Genomic DNA, 22053 nt, shown 5'->3' on the forward strand with positions numbered 1-22053 from the left:
TTCCCCTAGGATGATGTTATTGTGCTTGCTAATTAGCTATAATATGCAAATAGTAGCACTCCAAAGCTCTGCATTTACTTTGTCTAACTGTTAGTACACCAAGACTGGAAATATTCTATGCCCTGTAGTTGATCAAATATAGATTCATTTGTAGTAGATATATTTATGTTATAAAACCTATAGTAATAAAAGTATAGTTAAGTTTTATGCAGATGGCTGTTTTAATCAGTACCCTCAAGTTTTCCACTCTAGTAATGATGCCTATTGGGTTCTTCAAATTATTATTATGAAGACATTAAAGTAATTTGCAGAATATAACTAACCTAGAGTACATGGTAACCTTGAATACATTTCTATAGCAAAGTGCAATGCACTTTTTTTAATGTAGAAATGAGATGATATGGAATCACTGCTGAGTTTGAATAGCCATAAAGTGCATTGGAAGACAGACAGTTACTGGAGATTTTTTGTGAATATTTAGGTAACATCACAAGGGCTGTGCTGACTCAGACTATTTATTAAGGAGCTTTTGACCATGTAGGTTCATGTTCCCTTATTAGCCTCTTGTACAAATTTCTACTTTACTATTGTAAATCCTTTCGTACCAGTGGAAGACCGGATGTGTTCGTCTTGAATGCCATCAGTATCACTACTCCAAGAGGTGGTCGGGGCAGATGGATGTAGTGCTTTCTGCTTTGAGTTTGGTCTCTGAACAACTTGTCTTTTATGTGAGCAAGCTTAAAATCAAATACGGGACTTGACATGAATTTATATGGAGAAATTAGTTCACTTGTGTGGAGGACTACCAGCCTTGAAGAAATGCTTCCAGACCCTAGGCAAATAGCTTTTGTTCTCTTTATGGGAGCAATGTGTACAGAATACAAAAGAAATGTGTTTCCTATGAACACAACAGAGTCAGCTTGTGAGAAAGAGAACAGTTCTGGTGTGCAAGGATTCATGTTGGGTGCGCTCTCCATGGCTTTTTACTGGAATGGGAATTTTCTACTTGAAACCATAGTGCTACAATATTTTTGTGGCAACAAAGCAAAGCAAATGTAAATTGGGATATGTTTGTTCACAGGTGTGTCCATAGCTCAAAACGTTTAATATTTGGGCAAAACTGTACAGGACGATTCTTGATTAATAACTGGATTTTGATGTGTTTTACCTAGTTTAATTGCAAACATCTAGTTCAGCCTCCCCAAAGCAGCTAGCATAATGTCTTCATAAGGCATGAGGCATTTTTAACAACTTAGCATAACTTTGTTTTCTTGTCCTTCAGACAGAAACCACTGGAGTGAGGAACTGTGCAAACCTGGGTACAAGAGAACCGCTCAACAGAAGAATGATGATTGCTTGACCTCGTTTGTATCCACTTTGAATCAAATCCTCTCTTTCCCTATGTAAGGACTTCTAGATCTGCCCCCCAAATTGCAAAATGTAATTCCATTAGCTCTCCATTTTCTTTCCCTACCTATGAATACTGTATATATTTTTAGTCGTTTCTTAGGATGAACGAAACACTGTTTCCTTATCTGTTGTTTTCCAGCTCCTTTCTCTTGTCCTTCAGAGACACTCCTTTGACTAATACTCATAACTTTCTGCAGTGATTCTTCTGCAAGGGTGATCTTTGTGATACAGTCATCTGTAATCCACAGTTTGGAAGCTCTGCTGCCTCTTGAGAATCTTTTCAGTGGCAAGGTGATCCTTCCTTGAACTGGCAAGTCAGTTCCCTGGACAAACAGATTCTCCAAAGGCAAATACACCTACATCAGGATACTAGAAGCCTTCTTTACAAGTGCGTAAGTCTAACATAGATTACACTGAAATTACAGAAAATTCCCCAGGCCACACATCACCAGCTTTCAATAAGGAACAGCTGAAAGATCTACAAAGTATCCCATCTATGGCAGAGGCCCAAGCCACAAAGTTCTGATCTAAATTGAAGTTAAATTTTGATTTGCTTCAAAACACAATACTGTCAAGATCTTAGTTATCTCTCATGCTCTTCTTTGGTGCTATGCTTTAGAATACAAATCCGGGGGAAAGGTATATGTGTGATGACTTTAACTAAATCAGTAGTTTCAACAGTCTCAAACAAATCTGAGACTTAGGCATGTTTTTGAACAGCCTTTTTAATCCAAAAGGCTTTGACTAAACTTAGCAGAGGGAAGATTGGCAACAATGAGAAAGGTGTAGGCATGAACAAAATGAGCAGCTTGTGTCTGGGCAGCCAAGGCTATAATTCATATGTTGTGTGTTGACTGCTGCAGGAACAATGATATTCTGTACTGAGCTTTAGTATCTGTGCTGTGTGTGCTGGATCTTGGAAGCTGGCTTGGAAGCTTGGAAGCTTGTATTGCTGCTGTAGAAGATACAAAGTGCTCAAGTTGGAGGAATTCAAGTTCTATAATTAGAAATGGGAGTTAAAATTACATGCCACGTGGCAAGCCTACAAAACTTGGCATGTGGAGAGCATATTGGCAATGATTTACAATTAACCATCACATTGCAAATCACTTCTTAGCTGTTTTCTATTATGAAATGTGGAGTGTTGTAAAATGCATTTGTGCTACTTTATTTCCTTTTGAAATGGTAATTGCTGCTGCTGAAGGGCAGTACTTAGTGCAGAAAACAAAGTGTGCAGCATAGGGAAGAACTTATTTCTGAGGAATTGCTGAGGAATTGTAATGATCTGAAAAACAGTGTTTTCTTGAAACACATACACACAGAAGAGCTTCAGTTATGAAACTCCAACCAAATAAATAACAAAATAAAATAAAACTGTCTTTTTTGTGCAAGGGCCAATGCTTCCTACTTTGTTGCTGACTGCACTTTTTCCCCATCAAAGTGGGAACAGTGCATTGACACTAGGTAAATCTCATAAGCCAATGGCTTGAGGGAAATGCAGATGTATGAAAATGTGATAGGAATGCCCATAGGCAACAGGTTTTGAGACAGTGTGTTTGAAAATTATCAAGTGTACTTCTAACAGCTCCCCATTTTAGATACCTAGTATGGAACTGACAGTGGTATGGCCCCGGTGAGCTGCATGAAGTTTGACTTTTGTCTCTGAGGCACAGAGGCTGTGTAGCCGAAGTGGAGAAAGAAGGTATGTTCTAATTAAGTGGTGGTAAGATTACCACATATAGCTTCCCCCTTGATTGTGGCTGCAAAAAGGACTGTGTTATGAGTAGCTTTTATGGAGGGATATATTAAGGGAAGCACAGAGTGAGGCTTCTGAGGTCTTAAATTTGCTAACTTGTGACAATAATCATGATCTCTCAGGTAATAAAGTAGGCTATCTAGCTCAGGTGCTCAGTTCAGAGTTAGTATCTTTGAAAGCCAGATGATTGACTGTAATTTTGCTCATAGTGCTTTACCGGTAAGAGTAAATAAAACCATCTACAGCACTTGCATCAGAAGTGTCACAGTGCTTTCCACACCTTAATCAATTAATTTTTATGACACTGTGGCATGGTAATTTCCCTTCTCTGCTGGAGGAACTGAGAGGATCAGGACAGCAACCAGAAAATATGCAGCATTTAGTGCAATAGCAAAGACTCTTTGTAGGGTCTGGATCTAGAAGTGTGGCTTTCCAGAATTATTTTACAGTTAATGCAGAGGGGACAGTCATAATTGTCCTTTCATAAATACACCTGGTGTTGTGCCTTAGAATGACAACAGGCCAAGCTGATGCTGCCAAGGCGGTCCATCTTGACACTTAAGAAAAGAAGCAGTTGTATGGGATCAGCTTGGCTAAACAAGTAATTAACAACTGAGCTACAGTACAAAAACGCAGTATACAGCAGCTGAAACCAGGAATGACTGAGAACAATTAACTGTAGAGACACTGTCCAGGCATGTAGGAATGGTGTTAAAAAAAACAGTCTTGATCTAGAGTTGAGACTTGCAAGAGTTGTTAAATTGCTGTTTTTGGGGACGAACAAGAGAAACGTGGGACTGCTGTTGGATTCAGCTGGTTTAGTGGCAGCAAACACAGACCAGTGTGAGGTATTTAGTGCTGCCTTTGCCTCAGTCTTTACTAGCAAGATATCTGAGACTCTGTGCTTTGCAGCAGGGCTCAAGGAGGAGAACAGTGACCAGCATTGGATATAAGTTGAGAAAAAAACTCCAGCCTTTGTTATGCGGGAAATGGGAAGGAGTCCATCCGTAAGGAAAGGGACTAACTATAGTGTTCTTGTTTGCTGTTGTTATAATATGGCTCTTTGGCCTCCAAGCAGCCAAGGTGTACAGGCATACAGATGATGGGAGATTCTCGGGGGTACTTGCATTGACTTCAAAATTACAGACTTTGGCACAGGAAAGTGAAACTGGATTGAAAGGAGGATATGACAAATCTGGGGCAAAAATGGATGCAATCAGTCCAATTTAGCCAGGTTTTAATGTAGTCGGACACTTTAATTCTGCCTGGAAAGACACAGCTTCCAAAACCAGCTGATGATTTGCAAGCAGTACATTTAATAAGCATCCTGATACCTGTTGTCCAACAGTGATGAAATGCTTTGCTTTCCTTGAGATCATGTACAGCTGCTTTTTTTTTTTTTTGCAAGAAAAGATAAAAGTAGCTAATGAGGTAAGAATTATTATTGTGGAAAAATGGGGACAATGGCTAGAATTTAAGGGTATTTAGATGTCTCTAATGGTTTCAGTGGGCCTTAGGTGCTCAGTACCTCTAAAAACTAGCTAATCACATAACAAATGAGACACTAATTGAGCAGTTCTCTCAGGAACACAAAACTGTTAGTGTACTTACAGCTTTATAAACAAAGGAAAAAGCAAGCACCCTGTGTGGTAAATAAAATAATTGCCAGAATAATTGTGCATGTTTTGGAAATGATGAAATGAAAAGGGGATCAGTCTTTTTCTAAATAGCAGAAATATAAATGAAGAGTAATGCAACTAGTTTTTCCTCATGTAATTAGGCAGTACAACTTTATCTCAGATAGGTTAGTGACTTTCCACAAAGGTGCAGAAGTAAGTTCTATAGCTAGAATTTCAATTTTTCCACTCCCTTTCTTAGACAAGTCAATCATTTCTTCCTTCTACTGTACACCATTTAAACATGAATGCAAACAGTTATTTCTGCTTCTGATTCTTAGAAACACTTGTTCTTAGTGTGAAGAAATAGCTTCAGTTTTGAAATTATAACTAAAGCTGTAAGTAGATTCCTCGACAGGTGGACACAAATTATGTATCTGTCTTGGGTCAGTAGTAGCAGTCATTTTTCTCCTTCTTAGTAGCTGGTGCAGTGCTGTGCTTTTGGCTTTCAACCTGGGAGCACTGCTGATAACAACAATGTTTTTAGTTGCTAAGTAATGTTTACTCTGACCAAGGACTTTCTGAGTCTCATGCTCTGCCAGGGAGGAGGGGAAGCCGGGAGGAAGCAGAGACAGGACACCTGACCCAAACTAGCCAAAGGGGTATTTCATACCATAGCACATCATGCCCAATATATAAACTGGGGGCATATATCCCGGAAGGGATAGATCACTGCTTGGTAGGGCTGGTTATTGGTTGATAGGTGGTGAGCGGTTGCATTCTCTTTCCTTGTTATTTCCTTTATCATTATTATTATTATTGGTGGTAGCAGTAGTGGTTTGTGTTATACCTTAGTTACTGGACTGTTCTTATCTCAACCCGTGGGAGTTACATTCTTTTGATTCTCCTTGCCATCCCTCTGGGAGTGAGGGGAAGAAGGTTGGGGAGGGGAGTGAGCGAACTGCTATGTGGTACTGAATTACCGACAGCACTTAAACCACGACAGTATCTTACTAAAAGGAGCTTCTTCCCATGTCTGTATAAATGGAGGCAGGTTCAGTCTGCAGCTACTTAAGTACCCACGGGCCATTGTGTGTTTTCACTTTGAATCAGGAACATAATGTACAGGCACACTTTACTTCTCTTTGATACTGTGGGATTTTTTTCTGTTATAATCAGAATAAGAATCTTAGGAGTAAGGTTCTTATTTTACTGACCTGTTCTTTGTGCTTTGGAAAGTATGAGGGAGAAAAAACTCTCTGTTTCCTTTGGGATTTCTCACAGTTTTCCTAGGATTTGCCACCTTATTGCTCGTGCATTTTGGGAGATCTATGCATCTGACACCTGAAGAAAATTAAGCCTTGGAAAGCTGTGCAGAAACTGCAGGCTGCATACTTAGGATCACTCCTGAGACAATACTTGCCTTTATGTCCTATGGACTGAATAGTTTTCCGGGGATTAGATGTCTCAGCTGCCCAGTTTCTCATACATGTGCATGTTTCTCTAAAAGCAGGATGTTTCTGAGGTAGTAGTTGCAGGTTCTCTAAGTTTTTGACCTAGCTACTGTTTCTTTTGAGTAAACCACAATTCTGATTGGAAAATCAGCTATAATTGCTTAGACCTAAAACATAAGGTTTGGGAATGTTGTTGCTGTCAGAAACCATTTTAGCCCCCAAGAAGTACAACTTATTGAGAAACACTTCTCATCTGCTATTTTTCAGTCACTGAGGTATACAAGTATATTTGAGAAGCAAAGTGCTTATGATTGTATCTGCTTTTATAAGTTTAACTGTAATCAGCAGACTAGGAAGAGAGTGCACAAGTCATTTTATCTACATTATTTGTGGGGAATCTCTGAGAACACAGGAGTGCTTCTGACCTAGTTAAACTCCTGCTATTTTGAAAATGATTACTGAAAAGCCATCAATACTTCTCAGAGACCACATACTCACTTGTTGCCCAGTAACAAGAAGGATGGAGCCTTCTTTCCCATGTACCACTTGCCGGTAAATGTGATCTAGGATTAACAGTTCACTCCAGCAGTTCTGAAGCAACTTCATTTGGTCATCAACCTGTAAAGCAGACACGAACATTGGTGACATCACTCAGAGAGTAAGTCTTACATCACACTGTGGAGCCAGTTCTTCATCTAGTCAAAGTCATGGAGTCAGTCCTTCATCTAGTTAAAGCCATGAGAACAGAAATGCTATCAAAAATTATTAATTCACAAAACTGCTATTCTCAGCTGAATAAATAGGGCATTGCTTGAAGCCCTTATCTGCGAAATGTAAAGAATATTTACTGCTGATTACATTCTAGGAAGGCAGAACTACAGTTTTGTTATGCAAAGTAATAGTAAGAACAGTGTATTTATGCTATGCTCATGGAAATGGGATATTATTTTACCCAAAACAAGAACAGAAATAATGCTAATGTGGAATTTCCCATAATCCCTATCCTTGTACATCAGCTTCTGGAAAGAGTAAGGTATCTGCGGGTTTAAGAGCATTACTGTTGCAACAAGTCCATGTCAGAGATAGGTCCCTTTCAAAGGAAAAAGTGAAGTGAGATGGTGGTGGTACTATGAAAAAAGAAGAGAACTTCATAAACAGAAGTTAAGCAGCTTCAGGTGTCACCAGTGGGGTAAAGCAGTAGTGAGCAGTAATACATATAATGCATTAGGTCACAGAAGAAACATACTGGGCACTCAGCACAAGCAATCTACATTAAGTTTTTGTGCACTGTTATTTGGGATGTAGATATGATAGGCCAACAAAGTATATAACTAAACTGACCCTATTACAACTGGGTTGTCTCCAGTTTGATTCCCTTTAAAAACTGAAAAATAATTAAGGTTTCCACTAATTTGTGATATTTTTTCTCCCATTTCCATGGAAGGCAGACTATGAATTTTAGTCATGGTAAGCACCAATACCCTCTAGACCTGTTCTTACTGAACTTACTGATTTCTTCCTAAAATCAAACAATGTCTTTGACTTCAGACGTGTCCTGAAAGAGTTAAGAGATGCATACATTAACCTCACCACAATTAAGTGTCTGGTGCAGATGTGCTCATAACATGTATATATTTAAAAGGCCTCTAAGAACCTACATAGATGGCTATTGCTGAACAGATTAAAAATGCTATAAATTAAAATTTATACAATTAAATAATAAATTAGCAAGGAGAGCATTTGAAGTGGAGAAATTAAATTTCTGGGACATGGAACTATTAAAATTGATTTTCAGGAGTTCTAATATCACTTGCTTTAGAACTAAATTTCATAATGTAGAGGAAACCACATCATAATGCAAACTTGCATGAGCTGAATTAGATAATGCAATAGACGGTGTCAAATTTTATCAGCTATGACCTAATGGATTTTTGAACCTTATTCTTTCAAGCTTGTTTCCTGATTGTGTAGTAGAGAAGGAAGTCACATTTGTTATTAATGCATTTTTGTAGTGTCACCTCTGAAGGTTACCTAGTATTGTCCGCATCTGGCCAGTCACTTGCCATACAGCTCAGACATAAATGTCTTAAACACCAAAGTCTGTTTGCCTCCTTAACTTCCTTTCTCTCCATTCACAGTTTTCTCCCAGCTGTTCTTGTCCCAGTTTCCTTCAGGTATCTGTCTCAAATTATTCCATCTTGCTGGACTATGCAAGCAAATGAGATCAGGAGAGAAAGGGAGAAAACCAGTGGGGAGAAAAAGGCAGAACCTGTGTGCAGCAGATCACATCCTCCCGCACAGCCTGCACTAGGACCCTTAGTTCTTTCTGTTGCCTGCTGCATGACTGCAACAGGTATCTCTGCTGGAAGACTGTGCAACTCATTACTTCCAGTACTGCTTTACCTACAGGATGATATAATTTTCATGGGGTTTGGTTTTGTTTTAATTTTATTTTAAAATCCCACCTTTGCTCTTAAAAAAAAAAAAGAAAAAAATCTGCATTTTTTAGTAACAGCTTTTAACGCATAGACACAAAAAGGCCGAATTAGTATTGCGCAAACACTCTCAATTCTGGTACTTCAAATGCTTTGTGTGCTTTGGCTTTCCCATATAAAGAATAACTTTCTATCACAGCTGCCTACAGTCACCTTTAGTACGTATATGCTCAGATAACTCCTACAAGCTACATATCCATTGGCAATAGCAATGGAGGAAAGAAAGAGGTGCAGACTCTGTAAATGGATATATTACTAAGTCAAAGTAAAGCTAGTGCTGTCACAGACTCAGCCTTGCTCCACCCCTATGCTGCCTGTGCCCATGATAATTCATTTCTGTTCAGATCACAGAGCAAGGCTGATTCTGTATTAAAGATCCCTTTCTGTCCCCACAGCATGTACTTAACTACAAAACCATTTCAACTAAGTGACTCGTTAGCTCAAGAGAGGACAGTAAATTTCCGTATTGATAGCGTGTCAACCAAACTTGCTACAGGTTTAAAATAAGGCATTATTTGAAGAAAATATTTAAAACTTACAGATTCTAATACTCTTGCTTATTACATGAAGCTGCTCTGTGATAATTTTCTCCTCTGTACAACAAGGTGTTACAAAAATCAAATAAATCATGCTAGTATGGTAATTTCAGCCGAAATTAGCATTTCACACAAAGCTATCACAGCTTCCATCTGAATGAAACAAACTGTGAGAGAGTTTAAACATTCAGCATCCATGTCATAACAACTAATACCTGAATAAGAGGTCAAGCATTTGATTATATTATAAATGACATATTTCCAGCTAACCCATCTGTCTTAGCCACAGGCTTTTGAAAACAAACTGTGCTTTACAGGTCTGTCTTTCTGAAGGTCCCGACAGCAGCTAGTCTGCAATCAAAGCTTACCTCCCAAGCTTTATCATATCATTACCGAGACAGTGCTGTGAGAACAGTAAGACATGGCAAAATCATAAGAAAAATGTTTTGCACATAGTCTGTTCCTGCTGTTTGACAAGACTCATAATACTAGCAACAGCGAACATCTGCTAGTGGTTCACAAAACCTGCTCCTCTACATTCACTGTAACTTAACCTGTGAAAGCCTGTAAAACAGACAGCATATAAAGCACAACACACATCCGAAACACAGTATTGCCTTCAGAAGACTATTAGTTCCAGCTGCTTTTGCCATTTTACAAAAGCTGGTGGGGCAGCGGAATTTTTCCCAGTTTGCACTAGGAAGAAACAGAGATGACTTTTAGGAGGGTCATCGATTACTAAATTGTAAGCCAAGTGATCAATTCCAGCTTACTTTTGAAAAGCATGTAGATGAGAAACACACATACTTTATCTCTGCTAATATATATGAAATGAAAAATAGAAAACAATGTAGATCACAAGGAACGAAAATGGTAACACATCACTTCTTATGTTAGAATGAGCTGGTAAACCTTACAACGTGTGTAACTTCAACCAGAACATAAACACCTTTGTGTTTCCGTGGCATATCCATAAATGAGTTGCAGAACCATATTATCTGGCAAAACTAAAAAATCAGCCTATCACTGAAAAAAGTATGTGACTTAAAGTGACCCTGTAGGCAAAGAGGCTTAAGTTTTGGTGGCTGGAGAGTGAGTTCTGGAGAGGAAGGTCCTCTGCAGAAAAAGCTCCTTGTGGATTTCAGTTTTCTAGCTCCGAAGTCAAAGCATTCCAGTCCACCATTAACAAGGTAAGCAGGAGAAAAGGTAAGATTTTGTCATAAAGATAACTTAGCTCTCGCCTGGGTCTTAGCTATAATCAATATAATTTTCAACTGTGGTATACATTCAATTAGAACAAGCTCATAAACTTGAACTATTGGCTAAACTTTGAGGTTTTTAGTTTGTGGAGGTCTTTACCAGTATTATCAGTGTTTTAACAACAAGAAAAATGTGCCCTTTGTCTCAACTATGGGGAATGCTTGTAACTAAAAGTTAACCACCATATAGTCAACAACCAGTTGTTTCAAAAACATTACCCAAAGTTGCAGCTGCTCCCTGCCATAACAGAAAGTTGACATAAGGATAATGCAACCCAGTTCTTACCTAAGCAAATTGTCAAATGAGATACCCATTTGACAGCTACCTAGCCTCAAGGAAAAACATGACTGAATACTGTGCCTAGATGGCTAAATTTAGGTCCTGTCCAGCCAGTGGCATTCAGATGAAGACACACGAGTGGGGATAGCATAACTGGAAACTGTTGCTGAAGAAATGTCTTTGAAGGAAAGATGTGGACGGAGGGTGTGTGACTCAAAAGAAATAAGAGATCATTTCCAGCATGCAGGGTGGCATGGAAGAGTAATGATGTTATGAGTATGAAGAGTGAAATATCACACTTGTAAAACTGCTGCTAAGTGACAAGGGATGCAAAGAGAGTGCTTAGTAGGAGGCTTTGAAGGAGGGGAACAGGGAGGCAGTGTGGTGAGAGAAGACATAAGGGAAGTTGAATGTCAGGTAAAAACCTTGAATGTGAGGGTGATGAGATGGGATGAGATGCAGACTTAGACGGTTTGTGTGACAGTAAGTGATGCTGCTGGCACAAAGGAGCAAACGCTTTGTGTTTAAAGAAGCAGAGGATAGCAATTGTCACTAGCACAGGCAGGAGAAATCCCTGAGGTGAAAGTGCACATGTGCATTGTCTACTTTCTCAAACAGTATGGATACAAAGATGGAGCAAGGGATAGCTCTCTGACAGCATTAGTACATGGCAGTAGGTAAATCTTATTTCCTGTACCATCATCCTATTTACCTATGCTTACAGCAAGGACAAAGGAAGCATGTCAGAATTTGGTGTCATCCATAACCTTGTATCTCATGCTAGTTTGGACTACTTGTGGCATATTCCCCAAGTTATAAGCTGGAAGACAAATGGTCATTGACACAATCACCCAGCACCACCCCACTGTGCTGCCTACTACCAGTCTAGCCAGAATAAGTTCAAGAGCATTGTTCATTATGCAGAAAGGGTCTTCCAGCATTGGGAACGCTGATACCTAAACAGATCAAGATGGTGAATAAGACACTGTGCAGTCACTTTTCCCATGCAATATCCACTGACAGGTGCTTTATGTACAGGCAGATAGCAGGATATAATGCACTATATTCTGATGAGGTTTTAAGATTTTGTTCCTGTGTTGACATGAAAACATCTTCAGTAACCCCACAGTAGAAATGTGCCCAGTGTCAGTATTATTTGATGATATTTCAGTACTTTGACCACTTTAAAAGAAACCTTTAGTACACTTTCTCTTTCTCCCCCACTCAGGAGGGAATCACTACTTGCACAGCCTATTTGCTGCAGTACTTCTTGTCCCAGCCACTGACCATCCCAGCTCTTCTTAGTAAAGCACCAGAGCAGAACTGCTGTATGGCTGGGTCAGGAGGAGTTCATGTATCTTGGAACAGGAATGGATGAAGGTGGGTCACAGTGCAGTATGAGGGTCTATGCACCGCGCCTGGAAGGGTCACTGTGCTCCCTATATTAGCTTACTCTTCAATTTCACTACAAAATAGTGTTCCCCATTTAAAACTTTTAATAAACCAGATTTCTGAAAAGAGAGGGACAAAGATGTGCCCCCTCCACTGAGTCCATTGACATTTTTTCCCAGGGGTTTAACAGAACCCTGGAGCGTGGTAGAACTGTGACGCTTCTTTGTGTTCACTGTGAAAGATTCACAGGGTGTTGCTTATCTGCACAGGGAACTTCATACTGTTAAATATCTGAACATAGGTTTGAACACAGAATTCCCTGGCTGCATGCCCAAATTCCTCCACTGCCAGCTGGAATTATATGAGTTTAAATCACTTTACTGAGTTTTCTGCTAACGAGGATTAGAAAACAGGCATGCATAAGAATACATTTAGATGCAATTCTTAGTTTGCATCATTTATCTTATCAGTACAAGGCAAGCCACATAGGATATTTCCAGGAGGGGAGGAAGCACTCAATTTGAAGTGTGAAGGCATAATCCTGAGTACTATGGTGACACACTATATCCTGGCAGGACAAAACCATGTTCTGGGACTGGGGATGGAAATGTCACATTTACCTGCTAAACCCTAGAGTCCCACTCAGCTGGACCCTGAGCTTTCAGTATAGGACTCAGTGGAAGTCTGTCAGGCTCGCTGAGGCCTCTGTCAACACTGAAATACACAGTCACACATTATCAATTGTAGTTAAAGGAAGGACTTATCTCAGAAATGCTGGTTGCTCATCTGAAAAACTATTTGTGCTTATATTATAGATGAGAAAGGCTAGTGCGAAACAAGAGTAGCATTGTTGTAGAGTGTATGCTTCCCACAGCACAGAACGTTAATCATTATAAACCTTTGTTTTCTCTGAAGAAGACCATTGAAATTGCCAAACAGTAAAATGAAGAATAATGTGTATGCTTTGCTGAAATGCACCTTAATCTTATCAAAACTGTGTCTTTCTTTTAGGAAAGCATTTCACAATATTTAGGATACTGTAACCAACAACTACAGATTTATTACAATTTTTCTTCCGAAGAGGTACTTTCAGCCTGACACTTGATGAATTACCTGTGAAAAGTTTCAGGGTCACAGGGGTTTTGTGTTGCTCTAAGTTAAATATTTTCCTTATAATTATCGCTGCAGATTCAGTTAAACAATGCACTCACCTTTCGCCCAGTCTACACCTCCCTTTCTGAGAAGCTGGAGAATCCTTTCTCATCTCTTTTCATTTGCATCTACTCACACTATAGCTTTGGGCTTTTCTGCTGTTAAAAATTTAAAATGGTTATCTAATGACTAAAAAATACCCAAAATGATTATGGAAACTTATGTGATAAAACTGTGTTGGATTCGGCTGAATTATTTTTACTTCTGCTTCTAAAAGGGAATGCCAATATACAAATAACACCAAGCATTCATCTCATAGTGCCACTTTTAAATTCTACGGCCATTTGAATAGCCATTTCCTAGTGAATATGAAGTGATTAAACGTCTGTCTGAATTGTGCAGCCTGAAGCGTACAGGTTCAAGGGATGGTTGAACTTTCTTCCAAATGTAGTTAGGAGATCACTCACAAGTCATTGCAGACATATAGCCTGAGTCGTTACTCCATTTTTTAATGCTATAGTGAAGTAGATAGTCCCAAATCAAATTTTTATAAGAAGTGGTGTGCTCAAGAGGCTAATTTTTACTGCTGAATGCATATGTGGTTTCTAAATCATTACACAGGTAGAGAAGGATTCGGACTCTCCAGAGGGGTTGCTGCTAATAGTGGGAAACCTCCTGTGCAAGGTTGCTATCAAAAAGCTGCTCCTAACAGCCAGTGCAGTTTTAAAAGTAAATGCACATAACTTTCAGAATCAGTGAATGCCCTAATAAAATGTGATTGCTACCTATAACCTCACTAATAAAATGATACAAAGTTCAAGAAAAAATGATTTAATATTAACTATGATTGTTCCAGCTCTAGTAAACTAGAAACCTGTGTGTTATATAAAATTTCTAGGTAAAGGAAAAGAGTGATCTTTAAAAGCCCATGTTGGGTTCAATAACTGCCCTGTTGCCATATAGCTCTAAAGTGAGTATAAAATCTTCCTAGGTTTGGTAGCATTTTCCTTTCTTTCATGATTTAAAAATGAAAGGAAGTATAGAAATACTTCAGTGTTTGCCTTTTCCTGCTCCTTTTCAGCATGTAAAGAGGTTGTTACAACGGCGCAATTATATTTGGTGTGTGCCTGCATATCTGTGTGTATCCCTCTTCCTTCAATGATTTCTGAATCCATTAGTCACTGTCAACTTATTTCAGAAGGGAGTTCATCTATCCAAGATACTAACTTCCTATATGCCTTGTGTGAAACAGTATCCAGATAAAGGAAAGTAACTAACTGCTGGGTACCACGCTGAAAGAAAGACTAACACTCTCACCCTGTATTCAACAGCAGAGCACCTAAAGAGAGGAAGAGAGGAGTAAAACGCTTCATTAAGTTCCCCCTCATGCATCCATTAAAAATTAGAATATCAAGCCACTTTTCAGTTTTTTTATAGGACACAGATAAGAAATTTATAGCACCAAACAACATCATACCTTTAAAAATCTTCACTGCTCCAAAATGTGAATATGTGTTGCCCATGCTCTGAATGGTGTGTGTTGTTTCCTGCTTAGCAAACACAAATTGGGAGAAATATGACTTTGTAACAGCTTTTCCCCTTGCATGCCCCTGGACAGCTGTGTGTAAGACCACTGCAGAAGAGGGGATCAAAGGAGCACTGACCAACCTTTTCCCAGTTTCAGTGCTAGTTTTCTATTATGTCAAAATACTTTAAATAAAAGGAGTCTTGAGCATCAGGTCACACTCATCCTGTTTTCTTGCAGGAGTATAATACAAGGTGCATGAGTCTAGAGGTCTCAGATTGCTGAAGGGAGTATGGGCAAGCAGCAGATGGTGATCCTGCTACAGAATAAGACTTCTCTTTTATGGATCTTTGGACTCTAGAGAGTATTCCCCCTCCATTAAGGATAAGGTAAATGCCAAATCTCAGTTCTTCAAAGATTAGATGAAAGGGTTGTTGCAAAAGCTCTATGTGTGTATATATATGGATATTATATAGCGTGTCAAATCAAACATGTAACACTCCTGTTTTTTCTCCTTTTCCTCACATTTATATCTGTGCAAACTGCATGAAAATGACTTAGTATTTCGCAGTCAGCATTATTTCTGATGAATTATAAATGTGTTTTCCTTAGGTTCTTTTTTGGGTGGGTTATTTTAACTGAAAATAAGGAAAAGATTTCTTTTTAGTCCCAACTGAAAATTTTGCTTACAATGCATTGTTTCTTCCCTGTCAAGGTGAATGCAAAGAGAAGTAAAGAGGAAATTAATTCTCCTCAGTACCTGTTTTGCATTGTGAAGAATAAGGTGCCTTCTTCAAGACTGAATCCACAGAACTGACCTTCAAAATCCTACTCCTGTGAGTATCTCTACTGATGTTAGTACAGCATAAGTTTATGCATAAAGGGTCTAGAATTTAAAAATAAAAAATCAGATAATGCTATGTAGTTTGTTTAGCAATTTTGGTACTAAAACTGTTTGGTTCCCTTGAATTACTCTGGAAATACACGTTTTTTCTGATGCCAAAGAATGAACTGCAAAAATGTGCTGGGCCATACTCGCAACTTGTGTGAACATGAGTCCTTTGACTTCCACATGAACAAAATCAAAATTAGGCTTACTCAATACCTTGTTAGCCTTGTTGGTCTGATCTGCTTTTTAGGATGCACAATGATGTCTTCCAGGGAATCAGAAGACAAGACTGAGTCTCGTAAGTTTTATGGTACTGTTGGTGAATTTATTCTAAATATACTGGGTAAGCAGTTTCACTCTATTGTACAGCAGCCTTCAACTGAAGTCTCTGTGGTCTTCTCCAAGTCATACATATTTTAGTATTATATGAAAGGATTTCTAATATATAATGTCACTTTCCTGTTTGGTGATTTATTGGATAAATTACGATTTCGTTTTTCTTACAGCTACACCATTTTTGCAGCTGACACTTATTCTAAGAGTATAGGTAGACTTTGGCTCCTCCATTAGGTCTAATTTGTAAAATTTCTGAAGAAACAGCAATGTCATATTTTGACACGGATCAATACAACACACGGGGATGGATTGTTCGTATCAAAAACAAAGTCATGGTAAGAACTAAATTTATTTTCCACAAAATAAATATTCTATTAAAACTCAGTCACCTAAGTATAATATGGAAAATATTTTTAACTTGTGATATAAGAGACGTTCTAATTTTGGAAAGGTTCTTTAATATGGTAACAGGCAGGCAGAGTAATCTTTCAACACACTTAGGGTCCTGTTCTTCCAGGGGCTGCATGCCCCAGAACACTGGTTTTTGCATGCATGAACACTAGAGTTACTTACATTGGCTCTTGTTTAAACTACACTATGCGGCTACTCTTCTTTTTAATAGGATTTGTGTTCATTTCCAGTACAGCTATTCAAGGGAGTGTGGAGTCTGGGAAAAGGGCAAGCCATGAGAGAAATATAACTTTACTCTTTCAGCCGATTACACCTACAAAGGTCGGTTTGTGTATACAGCGTTGGACTATATTTGCAATTATACCAATGAGAAAATATAAGTAATCTGATGCCATGACTAAAAAGGAGTTACTCCTTTACGATGGTGTCAATGAGAGAAGACTAATTTTCCAGGTAAGTATTAGTGATAGCCAGGGTTTGACACTGACAAACTACATGAAAATCTCATACACTGGATATTCCATATAATTTCTAGATATCATCAAATCAGCAGTTTTGTATTTTAAATGTTTTTTATCTTTTAATTGCACAGCATTGCAATCTTTTTTGGGAATTAAAATATGTTGGTTTACATTTTACTTTTCATAATCCTCTTAATAGTTTGGACAAACATCCAGCTATGTAAGGGCAGATATTTCATCTGATCATACTTGAATCACTGAAATGTATGGATCTGAAGTCTCAAGACTGGGAGCTATAGTGTGCAAAACAGGACAGAAAGTCACCTGTAATACAGCTTTGGCAACAGAGGCTGGCATTATTGTAAAATACTGCACTCACCATACAAATGTATTCCACTGTGTTTTCCTCTGGTTTGTAATAGAACAGCAAAGAAAAAAAAGCCACAGCAAAAGCAGTAAGAAATCATGAGAAACAGCATCTTCAGTCAAGTTGTGAAAGGAGATGATAAACTGATGAAGAAAAAATAGAGAAAAGTTGTCTTGCATCCCAGGGGCTGCAGCAGTAACAGCGAGTCACTGGGACAGGGACTAAATGAGAAAGAAGACCCAATGGTACAGGAGAAAGTGAAAGAAAATTCAGCATTATGAAGGGGAGTTGTCATGTATTAAACCAGTATCCATCCGACTTGATAGAAAAAATTGCTCAAAAACACCAACAAAGGAAGCCCAAGTCACACAGGAACGTTGTGGAGAGGTATTGAGGACCAGTGATGCATGATCCAATGAGTTACTGTATATGGGAATGATCCAGCAGACTTAGTATTTCTCTTTATATCTTAAAATTATTGCAGGAGGCTGCGGCTGTCAGCCTGCAGCAACTACCATCTAGCTAAATTCTTTCAACTATGAACACAATCTGCAAAAAAATCAGCTGCTTTCCTGACAAAGTGTAAAAGAGCAGAGCCATGCTATTAAAAAAATCACAGGAAGTGTTGATTGAATGAATGTTTAAGGAATAGGCAAGTGTGTATTAAAATGTTTTTTCCATTTATCCTTTCATTTGGCTTTGTTTCATTTATTCCCACTTCCTTTTTCCTGTATTCTAATTTGGAAATCTCTGAAGTATCATTAAATTAAGGTTGTAAGAACTCTGCCCAGGTCCCATATAGACATTAAAACTGCAGTTAAGATTAATATTAATGTTTTAAAATATTCTTGAAGAATCTTTTCATTTGGGCTGCTTTTTATGTTGGTGACAGGAACTTTTGCAGTACAAAACACAGACTGAGCAGGAACCTTGCATGTAAAAATTACTGTGGACTGTGACAGCTCAGCCAGCCTCTGGTTTTCTCTGCTGTCACAGCTGAACACAGGTATCAAAATTTCAGTCTTTAAATTGGGTTCCTACATATCTGTATACAATAGAAGAGTAGCAGTGAACTTAGGAAAAAGGGAGACATTCTGTACATCTAATTAGTTATTTCTTAGCTCATTTCTGCATACAGCTGGGGCAATGAGCAACAAAATCAGGTTGCTCTGATCCCTTAGTGTTCACCCACATGCAGAAACTTGGTCACTGGGCAAGAGCTTCTAATAAAATAACAATATTTTCTTCAAACAATAATTTTTTGTACACCTCATATTCAAGTGCCTGGCAATCTACTATTATTCTGCATTTGAGTGTTAGTTATTTTTGTTCGTAACTAAGTTTAATACGAGTTTTATTTTTTAACATTTACCGTGACTAAAATATAACTTTGATACCCAAATGTAAGAAGGCTTATTTATGAATCACAGATTTATCTCAGACTTCTAAAGTGCACCACTATTCTGCCTCTGGTAAGTTTTTCTGAGGTGTATTGAAACTTTGATAATATGGTTGCTGAAGTCTATACCAGGGCAATTTTCCTGGTACATAAAATAGCTTGAACGATTTATACCTATAAATGAATGTAAGATTATAGAAATATTCAGCAGCATTTCACTAACAGGTAATGGATTGAATTCTCTCTTTGGCTCTTTTTTTCTTTTTTTAACTTATCTGCCTGAGGGTCTGTTTCTTTTAGAATATAAGGTCTTTAGGAAAGGGACTACATATTACTTTGTTTTTATGCAGTACCTGTTTATTCTACCATAAATCTAATAGTTAAACAGGGTTGCTTAACTGCATAGACACTTCTCTGTAAATAAAATTATCTGGTTCTCAGTTTAAACTGCCAGCCCCCTAAATAAACCCAGAATGCCCAGTTAAATAATAAAATGAGATATTAGTGAAGCAGACTGTCTCCTTACATAAATATAAGCATCAGCTTAACAGCACTGTGTGAATATTTTGCTTAATACTTTTTGTACCGTGGTATGACCATATAACCTGACTTGCTATGTAACACATTCCTAGGTGTGGTATTATACAGTATCCTGAGCTTGGACAATATGTAAGAAATTATTTTATTGTAAGTATCTTTGAGACTGCTTTCACAATTCATATGCAGACAGGAATACAAAAACTTCAACAGAAGACTTTAAGGAGCTGGCCGTTAGTTTTATTGCTTTATATCTGTGAAGGCTCTGATAACGCACACATTTTTTAAGTGCAACTTAATATAAGCCAACTTCTAAATCCGGCTTCTGGCGACAGCTTCTTTTACATTTCCTCTTGCATGAGCAGACACAGCACCAAAATCCAATCTACTGTGTCAAATATATGCATTGTGCAAATATATGACTGTTTGATAAACGGAGTTGAATCTGAGTTTTTTGGGGGGTACTTCTAACAACTGAGAAATGTGCATAGTTTATTTTTTAGCTCACATGTTGCATGCAAATTTCTTCTTTCTACAGTGCAATGTGCACTGTGAAGTTCCATGAGATATCTGAACTAGATTCACCGTAAGTACTTATCCAGAATATGCAATTAAAATGTAATTCATTTCTAGATATCATCAGTACTCTGTCATTGCATAAGGGGAATGGACTAGATGACCCATGAAGTCTATTCCTACCCTCATATCTATTATGATTACCTTATATTAGTAAAATTGCTTTTTAAGGTCACTTATAGGTGGTGGTTTCCTTTACACAAATATTTGGTACATTTGGCCATTCATGTGTATTTCTTCATGCTCTGTTTAGAATGGATTCTGTAAAGGTAGAACATCAAATGAAGCAAAATCCTGCTATTTTGTTGTAAATAATTCATAAAACAATGTTATGACCCTTATTCCCCATGAGACATCCACATAATGAGCCACCCAAATGAAGCAGCGAAAACATCCACTTCCCCTGCCATGGGTGTGCCCCTGACAGACTCCTCAGGGTCAGAAACCCATCAATCTCTTTTCACACATGAGCTAATCAATTCAAAGAGGGAAGTGCCAATGAGCTATTAGATCAATATGGTGAAGTATGGAGATTGATCTTATCCCAGAGTGACTACATTAACAGACTCGTCAGTGTGACCTCTGCCCTGCGGCGCACATTATACAGGATTGCAAGTCTGATATCTGAATGAAGACCTCAGGTCATTGCTTTTAATAATCTGCTTTGCTGAAAGAATTAAAAGTAAATCTGTAACGGGATGACTGATGAAAATATGAAGTGCATTCTTCTTCTCTAGTCTAGGAATGCTCACAGAAATCATGCCAGCTTTTCACAGCAACCAGTAACATCAACTGTCTGACACAGAAACCTGTTCAGCTGTACCTGGGGACCAGTATTTGAGATAACATGTACAATGCAACCAATGGTATTTTGCTCTCCTGCCACAAAAATTAATAAATATAACTGCATGCCAAATGATAACAAGTACTAGCTTTGTCAAAATCGATTAAAGTCTTGGGTGAATTACTCCAATCATTTCATGTGAACTGCCAGATCAAGAGCTATACTGGCGTCCTGATGATCTGAATTATTTAGCTGGTGTAAGTGGGATTGCAGCAGCTGCCATTGCTGTGAAAGTTGCTCACAATGCTGCCGTGTACTGAGCACACCACCCGCCAAGCAAAATGTTCCCAAGACTTGCATCAGCTCAAGGTCCAGCCCTGGGAGTCTTAGTTTGTCTTCATTTAGGCCAAAGGCCAGCAACTTCGGGGGAAATTGATCTCATTAGAGGAGCCTAGCTTAACAATATTTAGGAGCAATATGTGCATACATCCATAAACAGTTTCCTGTCCCTTAATCAACCTATGCTAGTGAGTGTCACAAACTTTACAGGAAATCTGTCCATGAAGTGACCACAAGTAATACTATGTGCAACTATTCCAGACCTCTGACTTTTAAAGACTGTTTTTATGTATAGTTACAGAGATGCTGAAGAAATGTACAGTGTGTTGTCTAAGAGCATAACATTAATATTGTTAATATTTTTAAAACACTGAATGATCTCATTGCGATGAAATATTTATGTATACAACACATTTTAATACTGTGTTTTTATTATACCAAACACTTTTATTGTTCATTGTATAATTGAATCAATGAATTAGAAGAAGGTTACTAAAAAAGGATTAATGTTTTTTTAATGAAAGTAAATGATATAACTTCTGTTAGTCACTAAGGATAATGGCAGATCTATCAGGTTTATACAGATAAGAGCTTTGTGAGTTTATCTGAAAGCCCACATAATGGCTCTCATTTAGCTGTAACCTAGAAAAACAGACTTAACAATCTTATTCAGGGTTTTTAATTCATTGTTTATGTATATGAACTCTCTTCCGCTTTGTGATCAAATCACCTGTCTAATCATGAAAATATGAATCTCTTTAGCAGATACATCTATATGCGGTTGTAAAACACATTTGAAAACAATGCTCTTTCAAAGCCTAAATGGAAGAACCGAGCGAACCATACAATACCACTGGGAAATGTTTCTAAGCTCTTAGGTGAATAGATAGGGGCACTGGTGAGAACTTCATATGTTAATAGTGAGAATGTGAACATTTTAATGCTCACACAGTTTTAATCCATAATTAGCACACCAGCCTAAATTATAAATACTTCCCAGGTAGAGCCTCCTATGCTTAAAAATATCCTAATAGAAAATCATTATATAAGTATAACGCCCATTGAACTTTTAATACTGC

At 38.1% G+C, this 22053-nt stretch overlaps 1 protein-coding gene and 1 long non-coding RNA gene across 7 annotated transcripts in view; one reads left to right on the plus strand and one right to left on the minus strand.

Moving 5' to 3' along the window:
• Window positions 1–17819, plus strand: part of LOC136012263 (uncharacterized) — a 30447-nt gene extending 12628 nt beyond the window's left edge. The window contains exons 2-9 of one of the 4 annotated variants that reach the window (XR_010611647.1): window positions 1283–1368; window positions 1550–1798; window positions 3009–3112; window positions 12035–12186; window positions 15116–15264; window positions 15591–15711; window positions 16015–16062; window positions 16271–17819. This is a non-coding gene — a long non-coding RNA (uncharacterized LOC136012263). Of the gene's footprint in view, window positions 1–1282; window positions 1369–1549; window positions 1799–3008; window positions 3113–12034; window positions 12187–15115; window positions 15265–15590 lie in introns of all 4 variants that reach the window. The other 3 variants (XR_010611645.1, XR_010611646.1, XR_010611644.1) reach the window with 3 other exon arrangements.
• Window positions 1–22053, minus strand: part of NR5A2 (nuclear receptor subfamily 5 group A member 2) — a 96018-nt gene that overhangs the window by 35628 nt on the left and 38337 nt on the right. For all 3 annotated transcript variants that reach the window (XM_065675275.1, XM_065675274.1, XM_065675277.1), the window contains exon 6: window positions 6735–6854. In XM_065675275.1, the coding sequence (XP_065531347.1) occupies window positions 6735–6854 (120 nt within the window). The remainder of the gene's footprint in view (window positions 1–6734; window positions 6855–22053) is intronic.

The sequence above is a fragment of the Lathamus discolor genome, chromosome 3 (genome assembly GCF_037157495.1).
Source record: "Lathamus discolor isolate bLatDis1 chromosome 3, bLatDis1.hap1, whole genome shotgun sequence".
NCBI lineage: Eukaryota > Metazoa > Chordata > Aves > Psittaciformes > Psittacidae > Lathamus > Lathamus discolor.